Below are 16172 nucleotides of genomic sequence, written 5' to 3'. Positions count from 1 at the left end.
CAGAAAGTGATAGGCAAATTATCGCCAACCCTGCAATTTCAATGCTATTAAATTTGGAGGAATAACAGCCCTGAGGCCTGTAAACTCTGAATAAAATAGACCCTTGTGTTTGGCCAACTATTAAATCAAAACGCTACCAACATCCCAGCAAAAGAAAAAAAAACGGGGGGGAAGAAAAGGGGGGAAGATACAGAGCTTTTCAGTTTTCAGTTACATGTTGGTTTTATTAATTCCTTTCTGCTACTAGAGTCTCAGGGCAGAGGACACGGGGGAATATGAGGGTTGCAAGTACGGGATGTAGGAAGGAAATGCTCCCAGGGGATGCAGGCAATGAAGAGTGAAGGCTCCTGTGCCATCCTTGGTGGCGTGGCTGGGGGCACGCCAACCCCACAAATCAAAAAGTCAACTACTTGCCCAAGCAAACGTGCTCTGTAGTAGGTGTCGCTCATGCTCACGTGAAACTGGGTCAGGAGTGAATCTGTGCTGTCCTGCTGACTGACACCGGCTGCCGTGTGCTAACTGCCTTGGCACACGGGAGGAAACTTGAGACGAGTCACCTCTGATATTTATAAACGTCGGCACGAGCCCAAAACCCGTTAGCACAAACACCACTCGTGCACATCCCGACTCCCAGCGGTGCTGCCTGGAGGTACTCAGGCTGCCATCTCTATACTTTCTGTTCTTTCCTCTGCATTTGAGGAGAAGGGTAAGGAATTTTCCATGCTCTCCTCCTCAGCACCAAGCTTGTGCTATTGGAAGATGAGCCAAAACAGTTGCTGCCTTCCTATTGCAGCGGGATGGGGGCCAAGGACAGTGCACACCCGGAGAGGGCGTCTCAGCCCCGTGTCAATGGGGCTGCACACAGCCCTGCCAGCGCCGTGCTTACAAACAGGAACTAGGTTTTTTGCATTTATTCTTGTTTTTTGCCTTGCCTCAGGAAGTGGGGTGTTAGTTTTCTGCTGTAGAGACGAGCAGTGCTTGATGCAGCACATGTACAACATCCTGGCTCTGTGTTACTGTCATTCAAAGCAGCAGGGAGGGCAGTGGGGAAAAGAAATAACATAAAGGGAGCCCTGGGTGCTGGGAGTGCACCTGAAAAACAGCCTCATATGCTGAAAGAAAACCCCAAGAACCCTTCATCTCCTGCACAAAGCTCCACAGCTGTACATCATGTGGGGCAACAGTGACTCTTGGGGAGAGGTCCCACATCTCCCCTGAACACTGTTTTTGAGTATTGTAGGTGGATTTGGTCAGCCTGTACCAGACATCCTGCTCAGCTTTTGATGCCATCCCTGAAGGCCTCTACCTGCATCTCTACCAAAAAGGGTTAAGCATTTCTTTTACTTGGCAAATTGGAAGGTCTTTTGCCAGCCGACTTGGCGCTAAGGACAAAACAAACCCATTCTGGAAGATACTATTATTTGGGAAGGGGGTTTATTACAGCAAGGCGGGGGATGGATGCTTTACATGCCAGCAGAGGAGAGGAAATAATTTATTTTGGCTGCCCTGAGCATTCATCCCCTCTCTGTCATGTTTACAGCTGGAGGCAGTGATGACAAGCTCCCCTTGGGTCACCGTGCCCCCTGCTCTGGTTGCTCTTTGCCCTTTGAGCTTTGGCACAGTTCAGCCCCAAGGATTCACCAGTCAAAGTGGGTTTAATCCCTACAGGAGTGTCGGGGTTGTTAGCCAAACTGCTTTGCATCTGCAGGATGGTTTTGGGTGCAGGTGTCATTGAGCTCCGTTGCTGGGCTCCCACTTGTCACCCCAGGATGTTCAACGGGTCTGGGAAATAGCAGGGAAGGGGTAACTGCTGCAATTTGCTTGGCTATTTTGAAACCCCTGCCTGGGCTTGGGCTGTTCAGCCCTGCAGCCAGTCCCTCACCGTGCTGGCTGCCCTTTCACAGCCCTTCTCCTCAGCCTGCAGCATACAGGGCTTCCAAACGGACCTGGAACGGCAAAACCCAGCCTTCAGCCGTATGGGTATGGACAGGGAGGGCAAGTACTTTAGGATTTATGGACTGGGGCTCGGCCAGCACAGCTCCATGACCGGGTGACAGCCGGAGCCATTCCTACCCGGTGACACAGCACTTTGCATCAATCCTCACGCCCTCGGCGTGAAGTCAGCCAGGTTCTCTGTGCCAGCCCCCCAGCACAAACTCACTGCCAGTGGCATTTATCAGGGCTTCCAGCACTGAAAGACGAACCTGTGCTCAGTTAAACCACTCCCGATATAGCACAGGAGGAGCAGGCGCTCTGTCTTGTTCCAGTCTAGATTTGGAGGGTGAAGGGCTCCACCTGGGACTGCCCAGCTGTGGATTCCCCCAGGCAAACCTTTCCCAGGCACTGTGGCTTTTGCAAGAGGCTTAAAGAGATCCTTGTGCTCCTGATGGTGGCATCACTGAAAGGCTGGGAAGTGCCAGAGCAGAAACATGTCAGAAACCAACTTTCTGGGAGATGTTTGGACAGGGACAAGCTTTGCTTGCAAAAGGGACAAATGACCTCATGTTTGTTCTGCCATTGCTTCCCATGTTAATGATGAGCAGCGGTGCAACAGCACTGCAGCAACTGGTGCCTAAATCTGTGCTTTAGTGTAAGAGCAACTGGGGCTGCCTGGGCAGCAGAGAGGCAGGAATTGCGGAAGGTCCAACCCTCTGTTGGGCAAAGGGTGATGGGCAGCCCAAATGTTAAAACCTCACCTAAGTGCAGGGTGGAAGGGGAGGGCCACGTACCGGTGTGTGTCTGCCGGTGCGTCTCCAGCGCATCTTCCTTGGAGAACTGGGCGCCACACTGATCGCAGACCAGGGCTTTGGCACCCGCTGGGGAGAGAAAAGGGACAGGAGGGTTATTCCAGGGACAGAAAAACACACACCTGAACGTGCACATGGACACTGCTGCTGCCATTAACACTCCAGGACCAGTGCCATGCAGGGGTCTCATGTTTAATGTCCCCTGTGCAGACAGCAAAAAGCAGTGCCTTGTTCAGCCTTGTGTTCCTGCTCCTTGCACATCACAGAGCTGCTTGCCAGGAGAAGACTATTATTGCTTTTAAAAATCATTAAATATCAATGCATTTCATTAGCACTGCAACTTATCCAATTGCAATTGGTTTGGTACCTTGCCATTGTGGCTGGTGCTGCTGGTACCAAAGATGCACCTGATCAGGGATGTGGCTGGAATGGGACAATTGAACAAGAAGCTCAGAGGCATCCGTGACTATTGGGAAGAGATGTGGGACTGGGGGCAGCTCTTAGAAAATTGCTATCGACATGTGCTGCTGGTTTGGGTGAGGAAAAACCCAGGATTCCCAGCAGCAGGTAAGTAACTTCCAGATGAAACCAGATTAATGACACACCATATCTAACAGCATTGCGGGACAAAGCAGCCCCATTTCAAGGTTTGATTCATCTGTTTGGAGGAGCTGAATGTTACAGAGCAGCACTCAAGGTGGGGGACACTGCCTCACAGAATGCTGTGCTGCCCATCTGCAGGGGTCCCACTGCCTCTCCCCTCTCCCTCCCACCCCACCGAGCCGTCCGTCCCACAGTCAGGGTGGGATTTGGGGAAAGGTGGGTAGAGAAGGCGATAGGGAGAGAGGTATCATGAGACTCATTGAAAAGAGAATTCCTTTGCCTTTAAATTGTCTCAGTAACGGCTGGCTCGCAGGCAGAAATATTTGGCAGCGGCGAAATTAAAAGTGATAAATTTTCTCGCCAAGAGCTGATCGATAATAGAGGTCTCATCTGTTAATCAATATGACAGTCTGCCTGTTTACTGTGCATATGTTGTTCCCTGCCGCCCTCGCTGCGATGTCAAGTTTGCATTCAAAACAACCCGAGTGCACCTGGGCCGTCGGCTGCTCCAAAGGGGCAAACACAACCAAACTTTGGGGTGCTCCAGGGTGGCTCCCTCACATCTGTCACCGACCAGGGGACCGCGGGCCCGGCACGCCATCAGGGATGGGGGGCACTGGGATGCGGGTACTGCCAGAGGTGCCCTCTCCAGGCACAGCAGGGAGAGGAAGAGCGTGTCCACGAAGGTGGCGGGATGGGGGCCGGATCGATGGGGCAGCAGCGCGGGCTGCCCTCCGCTCCTCGCTCACGGCGCGGGCAATGCGCAGCCCGCAGTTGCCAAGGCAATGGCTCTCCATCGCCACTCAAAGCTCCGCCGGCCCCACCGCTGCTAAGTGCGATCCACGAGGATATGGCAACCCCTGATCCGTGAGGATGCAACAACTGCGGCAGCAACAGGTTCTCCCCGGGCAGGGCGGCTGCTGCGTGTGCCCCCTCCCTGCTCCAGCACCGCGCGTTCTGCGCTTGGAGGGGCTCGCCGCACCCGGTCCTGCAAACACGGGGCTTGCTTTTACATCCCCCATTTCCACATGGGATTAGTGGGGAGGAGAGACGTGCCAGTGTCCTCTGCGAGCTGTGGCCAGAGGGGCCGCAGAGGCGCAGGGAGGCACAGCCAGGCGAGGCAAAGGCAGCCAGCATCTGGCCGGGGGGCGGGCGGGGGGGAGGAAAAATTCCTGGCGAGGCGAAAATAAACAGGGCGAACGCAGGGAGGAGCCGGGCACGCTGGCTTACATAAGGAAGCACAGTGTGTACCAAAACAGCGGACCCAAAAAAAGCCGGAGCTGTCAGAACAATGAGTACAGACGCGGGGCATTTACAGCAGGCGCTGCCGTACAGTTTTATTTACAGTACCTCTTATCAGCGCGGGAACAGCACGCCGCCTGCCAATTTCCAAAGGCCAGGACTGCGTGTTCTTTCCCTCAAGTAGATGTGTACTCCAGGCGGGGGGAGGTTTTTTTTTCCTTTTCTCATCAGCAAAACAAAAACTGATACGGAGCCAGAATTCCTGTAATGTACACACGCCGGCGGGGAGGGGGAGGAGGAGGAGAAGGGCGGCGATTGAATATGTAAATAGTTCAAGGTTAATTTTACTATGTGAGTCACCGGGAAAATGTCATCCAACATCTGAGCTTATTATAACAGGGCTCAGGAAAAAAAAAAAGAAAAAAAAAAACAAAAGAAAAAAACCACGACGGCTTGCTGTTTGTTATGAAAGGGAGCAGGACACGTTGGAAAGCAGAGCTCATGGCAGGGCTCTCTTCTCCCCTCTTGCCTTTCTCCCCGCTTTAAGCAGAACGTTTCCATCAGCCTCTGAACGCACACACAGGTATATTTATATTTGGGTATATTTAGCCAGCGCCTCGTATCGCCTCCAACACACAGATATCTCCAGATGATCTTATCGATGGGATGGGACGGGACTCAGCGTGCTGCCAAGTATCGGCCGTGCTGTTGGCACCAGCCCCTCGCCGTACATTTATATCCGCACAAGCGAATTTACAGCCCCTGCCTGATAAAGGTCCCTGGCGCACACGGCTGAGGAGCCGCTGCTTGCTCCATGCCCCCCGATCTGCGCAGCCACTGCCGCCCCGTGTGCCCCCCGAGCCAGGCTGGAGCTGCCCAGCTCTGCGGTGTCCCCGGCAAAGCCACAAGGAGGGGCGGAACTCCGGCTGGACTTCATCATCTTGAAGGTCTTTTTGAACCATAATGGTTCTGTGATTCTGTTATTTAACTTTCCTCCAAGAAATGCGAGGGAACAGGCTGCTGGGCTGTAGGCATGGCATGGAGTGGGATGCCCCATGGATCAGGACAGGGCAGGGGCTGCAGCTCTCTCCCCACCAGCCAGACTTAGCTGCTGGGTTGGAGGACAGAGCTCATCTTGTTTCAAGCTCCATCATCCCAACAGTCCCTCCCAATGCCCAACATTTAATTACTTTATTGGGGAGGAGAAACTTCTGTGGGGCTATGGAAGAGGCATTCAGAACTCTAGCTCAGAAAAAGAGAAGGAATAAAGGAAAAAGAGAGGCTGCCAGCGTCCTCTGGAGGAGGAGGAAGATGGCTAAGGGAGGAGGAAGATGGGAAATTGGTGAGGAGAATGGTGGGGGAGGATCCAGCCTTCCCCGCTGCTGTTTCATCAGAATGGCCCCTTCAGTAGATTGTGATATCCCCTCCCTCAGCAGAAGGGATTAATAACAATTTGGGATTATATATTATTAACAGGACATTATTGGTGAAAAGATGGAGGTATGTGTGTGTGTGTGGGGAAATATGGATTAAAAAAAAATTGGCAGGAAAATTTATGCACTGCCATTGCTTTACTACCTAATTAATTCAGTAATTTCAAAAACAATTTTATTTATGTTCAGTTTACCACATCAGAAGTGCAAAGAAAAAAGCACCAAACCACAGTGATGCTAAAATAATACCTCAAGGCATCTATTTTTAATCAGTGAAAAAAAAAAAAAAAGAGAAAAAAAGAGAAGAGCCAGCCCAGCTTCTATACAATCTCTGCTGGGCAGACCACCAACTCGGGGAGCGCAGCAGCCGAGCCCTCTGCGAGTGCCTTCCTGGCTGCTGAAAACAGAGCTTGTCAAAAAAAAAAACAAAACAAAAAAAACCAAATCCATAATGGCCTGAGGCTCCTCTCCAATCTATTTTCTGCTCAGCTGGTTTTAAATGAAGTTATTATGAGTCATTAAAACACCCGCAAGCCTGTGGAAGTCAGCCAATTACAATTTTAAATTTAGCCTGTTCTCTATCCCATTCTCTTGTTTTCTTCTTTTGCCCACATGAAGCCGCTTTTGGATTTTTATTATTGCCATTATTATTATTATTATTATTATTGTTATTGTTATTGTCATTATTTCCCTTCTCCCCTGTTTTACCCAAGTGGAAGAGACAAGTCATGAAAATCTCTGTGCTAAAAAAATAGTGGAGAAACCCAAGAAGGGCTGAGAAAAGACAGCTGAAGAGTAGGCCTGGACAGTTCAGCTCCCGCTTCCCAAAGTGCCATGGCAAGGTAATAATTAATATATAATTAATATCAGAAAAAGTCAGGTGTGGGCATTACAGAGTGCCGGAAACTTGTCTGAGAAGGATGCTGTGGCAGCATCTTGCAGGCAGCCCTGGAGAGCCTTGGGAAAGCACCTGGAGTGATGGAGCAGGGGCTTAGGGGTGGGTGAGGTGGTGGCCAGCGGCAACACCGTCAGCCAGCCTTGGCCAGGCAGTGCCACCAACTCCTGCACCACACAGGGACTGCTGGAGCGGGGAGTATTTTCATTTAAAAATAATAATTGAGATTATTAATTATAGCAATAAACTTGGGATCCCGAACCGGCAGGGTTTTACTCAAGCCCCTCTCCCGATGCCCCTGCCAGTGCCACTCTTTCCAGCAGCATCCTCTCCACAGGGAAAAAATCACAGACCCCATCCCTGGCAGCCCCGCACGGCGAGCGAGCACGGCGCGTACTGCACAGCCCATAAAACTCCAAACAGCCTCCAGACACTCCTGCAATCGTCCTCCATCAAAACACTTTGTCTTGCATACAGAAATGCGGCGGGGCGCCGCGCGGAATACCAAATCAGCCCGTGACGGTGCGGGGAGGCGGCTCCTTGGCAACCGGGGGGGCTTCGCCACCGCCGCCGCTCGACAGGAAACAAAATCTGTCAAGCCTGTTGGGCAAATGATAAACATTAGCGGTATTAAAAACAACACAAAAGCTGCGTAAATGGCTGGCGAGCGTGTGGGGAGGGGTGGGCAGGGATGGGGAGGCTCCTGCCCCATTTGCCCCCCAGCCCAAGTGCGGGGGGTCTCCGGCACCACAGCCTCGGGGGAAGTTTGGGAAGTTTCCCTCCTCCAGCAGAGGTGGGCACTGATGGCCACAGGCATTGTGAAGGAACGAGATGGACGGACGGACATCGGACGAGTTGGGCATGGGGGTCCTGGCACCCCGCTCTGCACCCCGCCTTCAAAACATCAATAACATCAATAATGTCAATAACAAGGGGCGGCCAAACCAAGGGAGCGGTGAGAGACGGTGGGTGAAAAATAAACGTATTTCATCAGGTGAGGGCGGGGAGAAGCAAGAAGCTGGCTTCAACCCAGCAGCCAGGTCCAGGAACCCGGCCAAAACAGGAGCTAAAAAGCAAACCATAATTTTCTGGTCTCAGTTCAGGCTCTTGAGGCAGAAAGGACGGGGAGGGGAGGGGTGGGGGCTAAGAGAAATGTATTTTTCATCAGCCAGTGTATAATTTATAAACAGCATTAAACAGTTTTTGTTTTCTTTCTTCCTCTCCCCCGTGTGCGCGGCTTGGCCGGCAGTCAAGCCTGCATTAATTTCTGCTGTGGGTACAGTGTGTTCTTGGATGCACATCTGCGGATGATCATAAACGCGGGAACGCTGGCAGAACATCCAGACCTGCCGGCAGGCCACTGACATCACCCGGGACCGAGCGCGGGATGCCGGCCAGCCGGGGCGGGGGGGAGGCTCCCCGGGGAGCCCGCGGGTACCGGCCCGGGCGAGGGGACCGGAGACGCACTCAGCCCCGCACATCCCACCCACCGGGGCACAGGGACCGGAGCCCCGCACATCCCACCCACCGGGGCACAGGGACCGGAGCCCCGCACATCCCACCCACCGGGGCACAGGGACCGGAGCCCCGCACATCCCACCCACCGGGGCACAGGGACCGGAGCCCCGCACATCCCACCCACCGGGGACACAGGGACCGGAGCCCCGCACATCCCACCCACCGGGGCACAGGGACCGGAGCCCCGCACATCCCACCCACCGGGGCACAGGGACCGGAGCCCCGCACATCCCACCCACCGGGACACAGGGGCAATGCTCGGGGGTTGGATGGCCCGGTAAGAAACCCCTCTTCTTCCACCGGGCAGAGAGAGGCGAGGGTGGGATGTGCCGTCCCCTTCTGTCCGAGGTGCCATCTCTTCCGGACCCCACTCCCCCGCTGCCCCCTGGACAGCTCGTCCATCACAAAATAGGACCTTGGGGCTTTCTTCTGCCTCTCCTGATGATGAAGGAGCATATTTGGGTGGGGACGGAGAGTGTGAAGCAACAGGGCAGGAGTCTGCAGGGCTGCTGCCTGTACGTTGCCATGCTGCCCACGAGCATCCCTGCGCTCTATCAGCTATTCCCACAGCTCCCAGCCCAGGCTGGAGAGAGGCAGCACAACCACCTCCACAGCAGTCATTTCTGCTGGATGGAGAGGCAAAGCAAGAGGGGACAGGCAGAAACCCCCTATCCTCCCTGTCCTGAAGAACAAACCCAGCTCACAGCAGCTGCTGATTAACCAGCATCCCAGGCTGAGAATGAGCACCCACTGTGCATCAGCTCTGGTGAGGATGCAACTGAGGGAGCAGCAGTACTGGGATCAGCCTCCCTGGTCAAACCAATGAAGCTCTGAATCACAGAACCGATGAGCTGGGTCTCCCACCTCACCCTCCCTGACAATTTGCTTTTCTGGGAGAAGGACAACTCTCCATGTCAGCCTTAGTGGTCTCTGAGAACTTGACTGCCAGCAGCAAGGGCAGCAGGTAGGGAAAGACTCTGCAGGGCATTAAGGGCTTTACATTTACACTTTATACTGAGAGTCAACATGGGGCCAAGGATTTACCCTGCACCTGCAAAGCTGTGGCACAACAGTGCTGTGTGCCCAGCCCATCCTGCCACAGAGCAGCACAGCGCCCAGGGCTGGTCCCCAACCAGCCCCGCTTGGTTCAATAGGTAAAGGTTCAACAGGAACCTTTACCATAACCCATCAACACTTGGATGTGGAAGCTGCAGATGTTAACCCCCTTAACTCTTTGCCACTGGGGTTGGAGAAGGGTGCCAATGGGGCACAAAGCCATCCCACTGCAAACTCCCAGTTAAGCACATGCTGTGGAGGCAAAGCCACCTTCAGAGCTGAAAACAAGCCCTGCACCACTGCTCCAGCACAACCTCACTGTGTCCAGGGCTGGTGGTGGGGGGGAGGCAAGGGAAGAGGTGCAAAGGTCTCCTGCTTTAATAAATAACAGCGCTGGAATTCACAGCGGCTGTTTGCGAGCTCGAGGCAGAGCTCTCCCCGCCCCCCCATCCTCGCCGGATTTACAAAAAAAAAAAAAAAAAAAAAAAAAAATTAATCCTGTGCGATGACAAGCTTGGCTCAGCGTTCACTGTACATACTGTACCCACAAAGCTGGCTGCCTGCCAGGGACAGGCTGTGAGCCAGCGCGACCATAACAAACACAGGCGTGCTTGCCAGTGCTGGGGGAACAGCATCCCTAACCCCAGTGCTGGGGGGGACCAGTATCCTTAACCTCAGCACTCAGGGGGACCAGCATCCCAAGGATCTCCCCCAGAAACCTGCTGCTGTCTGCAGACACCCTGAGGAGCTGGTGCCTGGCCCAAAAAATGGTAAGGTGGGGATGGGGTCAGGGCTGGGTCTATTGACCCAAAAATCAGAAAGCAGCAACTAGCCAGATGAAGAGCCCCAACCCCAGGAAAAAGAAGCAGTGGGGAAAAAAAATGAAAACAGGTAAAAAATAGGTAAAAGTATATAAGCACATTTAAAATAGAATACAGCTTCCCTGCCAAGCTATGTGCAAGCAGATCTGTGTCTCCAGTACCTGCCACCCCCCAGAGATCTGTCCTCATAGCAGGGGGACAAGGACTCCCGACTACCTCTGGGTCCAGGGGTCTCATGGCTGTCTCCAGTGCCCCACGCCAGAGCCCAGCTGTGCCAGGACTGCACCCCCAAGGGAACATCAACTGACATGGACTTGCAGAGCACAGGTCTTCCCTCCAGTGCAGCGCTCCAGCCCTCCCCTGTCTATTTAATTAAAGGCCCTGCAGCCTGTGAACCTGCTACTTGGATTCATTAGTCAGAGAACGCTTAATTCTGCAGTTTTGCTAACGAACCTGCGGTGGGGGCCCGAGGTGGAAACAATGCTCACGCTACAATCAGGGCTGACCATGAGCAGCCGCGTGGCATGTAGAGTTTGTTATTCTGAGCTGCTTAGTCTGGAAAATATTTCCACAATTAAAGAACTGAAAACAAACTCCAAAAAATAAAATTTAAATAAATCAAATTACTGGGCACTGGAGAACAAGTTTGCAATGCACTGCCCAGGGAAGGGTGCAGCCGGCTCTGCACGTGTCTGCTGTAGAGGAGATGTGTGAGCTGGGCAGCCACAGCATCCCTGGAGGGACAGACAGAGCAACCCCCCATGCCCAGCCCAGCACCCCCTCCCAACCCACCTGAGTGTGCCAGTAAGTGCATTCGCAGCCGCAAGCTGTCCAGGAACCGCTTCCCGCACAGCTCACATCCGTATGTCTTCATCCCACTGTGCAGCTTCCTGGGGGAGAACAAACAAGGGTGAGTCCTGAGATGAGGGGAAGCGACCCAAAACAACTCCGAGAAACCGCCTGGTGCTTCCTGCAACCCACACATTGCCCGAAGTCAGTGCTGGCTTTAGAAGAACTGCAGGGAGGGCATGCATGGGGGTTCCATGTGACTCCCCAGAACTGAGGAAACAACCCTCTCCCTGTCAGTGTTTGTCATTGCTACTATTGTTGGAGTCTTTTAATAAACCCGATAAATCTGAAGTTAAGGCAAAATCTGTGTTGGCAAACTCCTTCCCCATGTTCTGAGTGCTTTTGAAAAAAACACTGTACTCCAAAACAAGCCCCAACCACTTTAAGAGGTTGTTTGTGTGCATTTCTAACCAAATCCCAATTTCCATCCAAATTCAGCATGACACAAATCACAAGCAACAAACAAAACCACAGGCTCTTAAACAGGAAACATGCCACTCACCGTTTCCTGGCAGCCCCAGGTACACAGGGAGCCACACCTAGGCAGCACTGCACAGCCTCCGAGTGTGCCTCCCACCCCACGGCACCGGGGGGCTGAGCATCCCCCACACCCTGGTCACCAGGAGGGGCCTTTCTGCCCAGGGCACTGCCCACAGGCACTGATCACAGCAAAGGGTGCCAGGCTCACCCACAGTGGCCAGACTCTGCATTATTGCCCATCCTTTACTGTGAAGACATTGATGTTTCACCTTTGGGTAACCGAGCTCTGGACCAAGTGGAATGACAGGATTTAACAGGCAGCATTAAAGGAGCACTGTCCAAGTCTAAAACTACCCACGAACCCAATCCCATCTCCTCAGGACATCGCTGCTGCCCCCAGACCCATTTCTCCTGCCCATCTGGACCACCCATTGCTCAGCCCCCTCCACACCACAGAGGAGCACCCTGAGGCTCGGTGCCCACAGCAGCCTCAGCTGCTAAGGGCGCGTGGAAGGACGCAATGCCCAGAACACGTGGAATGGGGGCTTGGGGCTTTATTTTGCCACCTCCACTGGTAACAGCCAGACTCCCTGCAAAGCCACCTGGCTCTGTGCTGGACAGACACCCTGATCAACACCCCCGAGCCCCAAATGCACGGGCTGCTGCCCGCCAGCCCTCGGTCACCACGAGCTACTCAGACCTGTGGCTGGGGAGGGCTCAGGACAGCAGCACGTGCAAAGTTTCAACATCGGATGCTGTAAACAGAGAAGTATTTGTGTGTGTTGAGGAGTAACACAGCCCATAGCTGTGTGCTGACCTCTGATCGCAGGCGCCATTTATCATCGCGCAGCAGCAGGACGAGAGGGCTTCTACTGCCTTGTTGCCAAAGACAAAACAGGAATGGTCCTGTCCAGGGCTGGATGTGGACCCTCTCGCGGGAGGGCTCAGCCCCAGCTGTGCAGGCTTGCGAGCACCATGTGCCTGTGAGCTCCTGCTGTACTTCCCCTGAGGTGTAATTTTCATTGGCCCAAAGCAGCTGCTGCTCTGACTCCAAGCAGGATCACCCCTCACTGCTTCAGAGAGCCCAGAGCCCCAAACCACCCCTGCCCCATGGGGCTCAGAGGCTTGTTCCCTGGCTGCCAGCCCACCTTGCAGGATACTGAATAGCAGCATGGGAAGAGTCGGAGCAGAAGATCCCCAGACGTTCAGCAGTGAGTGAATGTTGCAGAGCAGAAGGGAGAGGGAAGGAGCAGGAGTTGGTTTCAACTCTTAACTTTGCTGTATAATGTAATTATTAATCAGGCTTGTCCTGAATTCACTGTGTCATAGCAGAGGATTAGGAGTCATGCACGAATTCAGGCCAAGAAGGTTTACAATCCAAAGGATTTATCCGCCTTGCAAAAATAAATAAAACACCAGCCTCCTGACAGGGCTCTGCTGCCAACGAGCAGCTCAATAAGTGACAACCTTCTCATTTTGCATTTTTAATTTGGGACATGCCTGTCACGCTCCCTGGCTTGGGCTCTGCTTGCTCCTGCACTTAACATGGGGTTAAAACCGCTTTGTTAGGAAGACTCATGTCATGCTCTGGGCCTGCACTGCCCCTTCTGAGGCCGGAATGCCTTTTCCCTGAATTACAGTCTAACTGCTCAATTAGTTCAAGTAAAGCATGGATATTTGGAGGTTTTTTAAAGCAAGTCTCAAGAAACAGAGAAACAGAAGGCCAAGTCTCCTTCCTCTGCACCTTCCAAACCCATGCTAGAACAATCTCTTCTCCCATCTTCCCAGTGCAGGGTGGGGAAACAAGGAAATGAGGTGACCCCAAACCCCACTGGTGTCAGGGAGCCCTGGAAATCCACCTGCCCAGGGCACTATGATGTCCCCAAGTCACATCCCCTCTGCATTGTTTCAAAGGGGCACCGGGGTGTTCAAAGAGTAATTTAGTTGCAATATCTCTATCAACAAATTTCAGCGGTGACAAAAGTTTTCAGCTCAGCGCCTGCTTCTAGGACGTTCTTATCGCTCGCCATCTTGCACGGTCCCTTTCAACAAGGTCTTAAAGCGCTTTATCTGCTCCATTTCCCAGTAGCGAAATATGATTGAAACGTTCTATTTCTGCTTGCCGGATTAAGGAGATGTTGCAAAACTGCACAAAAACCTGGCAGATGTAAGCAAGGTATTACGGCTGCTCGGGCTGTTAAGATCTGAGGGGAAAGATCAATATGTGCTTCTGAAGTTGTGCCTCCAGAAAGAGGGGGCGGGGGAGTGAAGGGTGTTAAAATACATCCCAGTGCTGCCCAAACTCTGTGCCAAAAGATAAACCACGCTTTATTATTCTGATATGAGGCTGAATCTGTGCTCCTTTCTCCTGTAAGATCCCTACAAGCACATCAGCCAAGAAGGCGCCCATGGGATGGAGAGCAGAGGCAAGTGGGAAAAGTGCCTTTTTTGTAAAAGGGTTTTCCTCTAATTCCCACTCAATATCCCACTTGAAGTGCAGGGAAACAAAGTCAGCCAAAGCCTCCAGGTCATGAGGTATCACCCGAGGATGCTCCTGCACAGAGGGTGGCCCAGGGCAATGAGGACACCCAGGGCAATGAGGGTGCCCATGGCACAGAGTCCCATGCCTGGATCCAACCTTCTTCCCAAGCGAGCCCCAGCACAGGGCTTTGGCAAGGGGCTCTCCAGGCGGAATGCAAGCCCAGCGATATCCCCTCCCCACCCAGCACCGGCAAACAAAAGCTGGGCGAGAGGCTGGCCCCTCGCAAGCTGCCGGTAATTAAAAAGGCCTGTAAATGCCCCACAAAAAGCACTTCAAAGGGACGGCGACTCCAGCGAGACTGCGTGGTGTAAAAATTATGAGTTTTCCCCACAGGGTGCTTTGTGTGAAAAGGCTGGGCTCGGTGACAAACACCAATGACCACTGCTCCGGGATGCAGTGGCTTGGCAGAGCGTCTCAGGGTGCAGGAGTTTGGTGGAGCACACTGGGCTGTGGCTACGGGTGCAGTCCTGGTACCTAAAGAGCACTGCAAGCATCCCACTGCCACCACAAGCAGATATCTGCTCTGCCTGCTTAAAACCCTGCCTAAAACGGTCTTGACTTGAGAAACTCTTATATCCCAGCCCCTCCCCGCCACCCCTTTTGGAAAGCAGGAGGAAACCCGCTCCCCTCCTCTCCCCTCCCCTCCCTCCGTGCTGAACAAGACACATGGCTTTTGGCCGTTTGATTACTTTTAAGTGTGTATTTTCCCCCTCAAACAGAGTGAATACAATGGTTAGGAAATTTGACAGAAAACTATTCCAAGCCATTTATTGCCTTAATGCGCACCTTTGTCCAACAGGCAGTTTTGACAGGAGCGATAAATTCCAAATTTATGTCAACAGAGCATATGTTGAACACCTCATTTCTGAGCTAAAGCGGCATGCTGCCCCATAAATCACCCTTCTGTTTGAAATGAAAGTAGATTACGGGCCCATGTTATTGAGCAGTTAGAGCCATAGTCATATAAATCAGAACTTTTAACTCCAGGCGATCCGTTCTGCAATTAACTAAAGGGCACTTTGTCATCTCCGGGCCAGGGCACAGCTTGGCAGGGTGGCCGGCTACCGAGGGAAGGCAAGAACCCCTGGCTGCTGAGGAAAAGCACCAGTGCAGCTGAGGTGCACTCGGTACCTGTTGGAGCAGTGAGCCCCAAGACAAAGCCTGGAGGCCTTGGACACAGCCTGGCATGGGAGATCCACAGCTGCAGAGGCTTGCACATCCCTGCCCGCATCCTGCCTGATCCATGCTTTGGACACGAAACACAGCGGGGGCATCGGGAGGCTGCATGATACAAGCAAAACAGCAGAGTCCTGACAAGTCCGAAGCCGGACAAAAACACACACGAGTGCAGTGCTCAGACTCCTGCAACGACAGAAATCTGTACTTGGCACTTCCACAGTGGATTTTGCTGCATCTCCCAATGCCCACTTATCAGGTTGAGATCCTCAACCCACTGATTTCCCCCATTCATCTTGCTCCATTTCCCTGGTTTGCTCCCCTGCATCTCCCAGGAATGCCATGCCATGAGACAGGGGGTCCTGTGGGGATGTGGGGCTGGCAGATGCTGAGGGCAGTGGGACCAGAGGATGCTCTGGGGTCAAGGGATGCTGCAGGGGCTCAGCCCCGTGAGTGCTGGCAAAGGGTGCGGGTGCGAGGGGCAACTCACACCCGTGGGAGTATTGGAGCTATAAAAAGATTCAGACACTAAGTATTTCCTTTCCTATAAAATATTCATTGCTGCGCACGAGTGCCAGGGAGCACAAACCTCCAGTGGTTCTAACTTTGTGCTGCAGCAATAACGGAGTTTTATGGGAGCCTTCTGATTTTATTTAAACTGGGCCATCACGGCGGTGCCCTGCCAGAGGGGCAGCCACGAGCCAGCACAACCCCACCTGTGATGGGGCGCACGCTGGGCACTGAACACTGGGCAGCCAAAATGGGACCAGTGCCGGCTGCATTCCCCAAAAATCCTCTCAGCCACCCCAT

General features: G+C 53.2%; 1 protein-coding gene across 2 annotated transcripts in view; it reads right to left on the bottom strand.

Annotated features, from left to right (window-relative positions):
* Positions 1-16172, bottom strand: part of ZBTB16 (zinc finger and BTB domain containing 16) — a 50879-nt gene that overhangs the window by 13966 nt on the left and 20741 nt on the right. The window contains exons 2-3 of one of the 2 annotated variants that reach the window (XM_062508751.1): positions 11108-11205; positions 2730-2816 (exon numbers count right to left, since the gene is read on the bottom strand). In XM_062508751.1, the coding sequence (XP_062364735.1) occupies positions 2730-2816; positions 11108-11205 (185 nt within the window). The remainder of the gene's footprint in view (positions 1-2729; positions 2817-11107; positions 11206-16172) is intronic. The other variant, XM_062508752.1, reaches the window with a different exon arrangement.

Source organism: Cinclus cinclus, chromosome 25, assembly GCF_963662255.1.
Source record: "Cinclus cinclus chromosome 25, bCinCin1.1, whole genome shotgun sequence".
Lineage (NCBI taxonomy): Eukaryota > Metazoa > Chordata > Aves > Passeriformes > Cinclidae > Cinclus > Cinclus cinclus.
The sequence above is the reverse complement of the archived record's forward strand: the minus strand, read 5'-3'. Positions and strand labels throughout refer to the sequence as shown.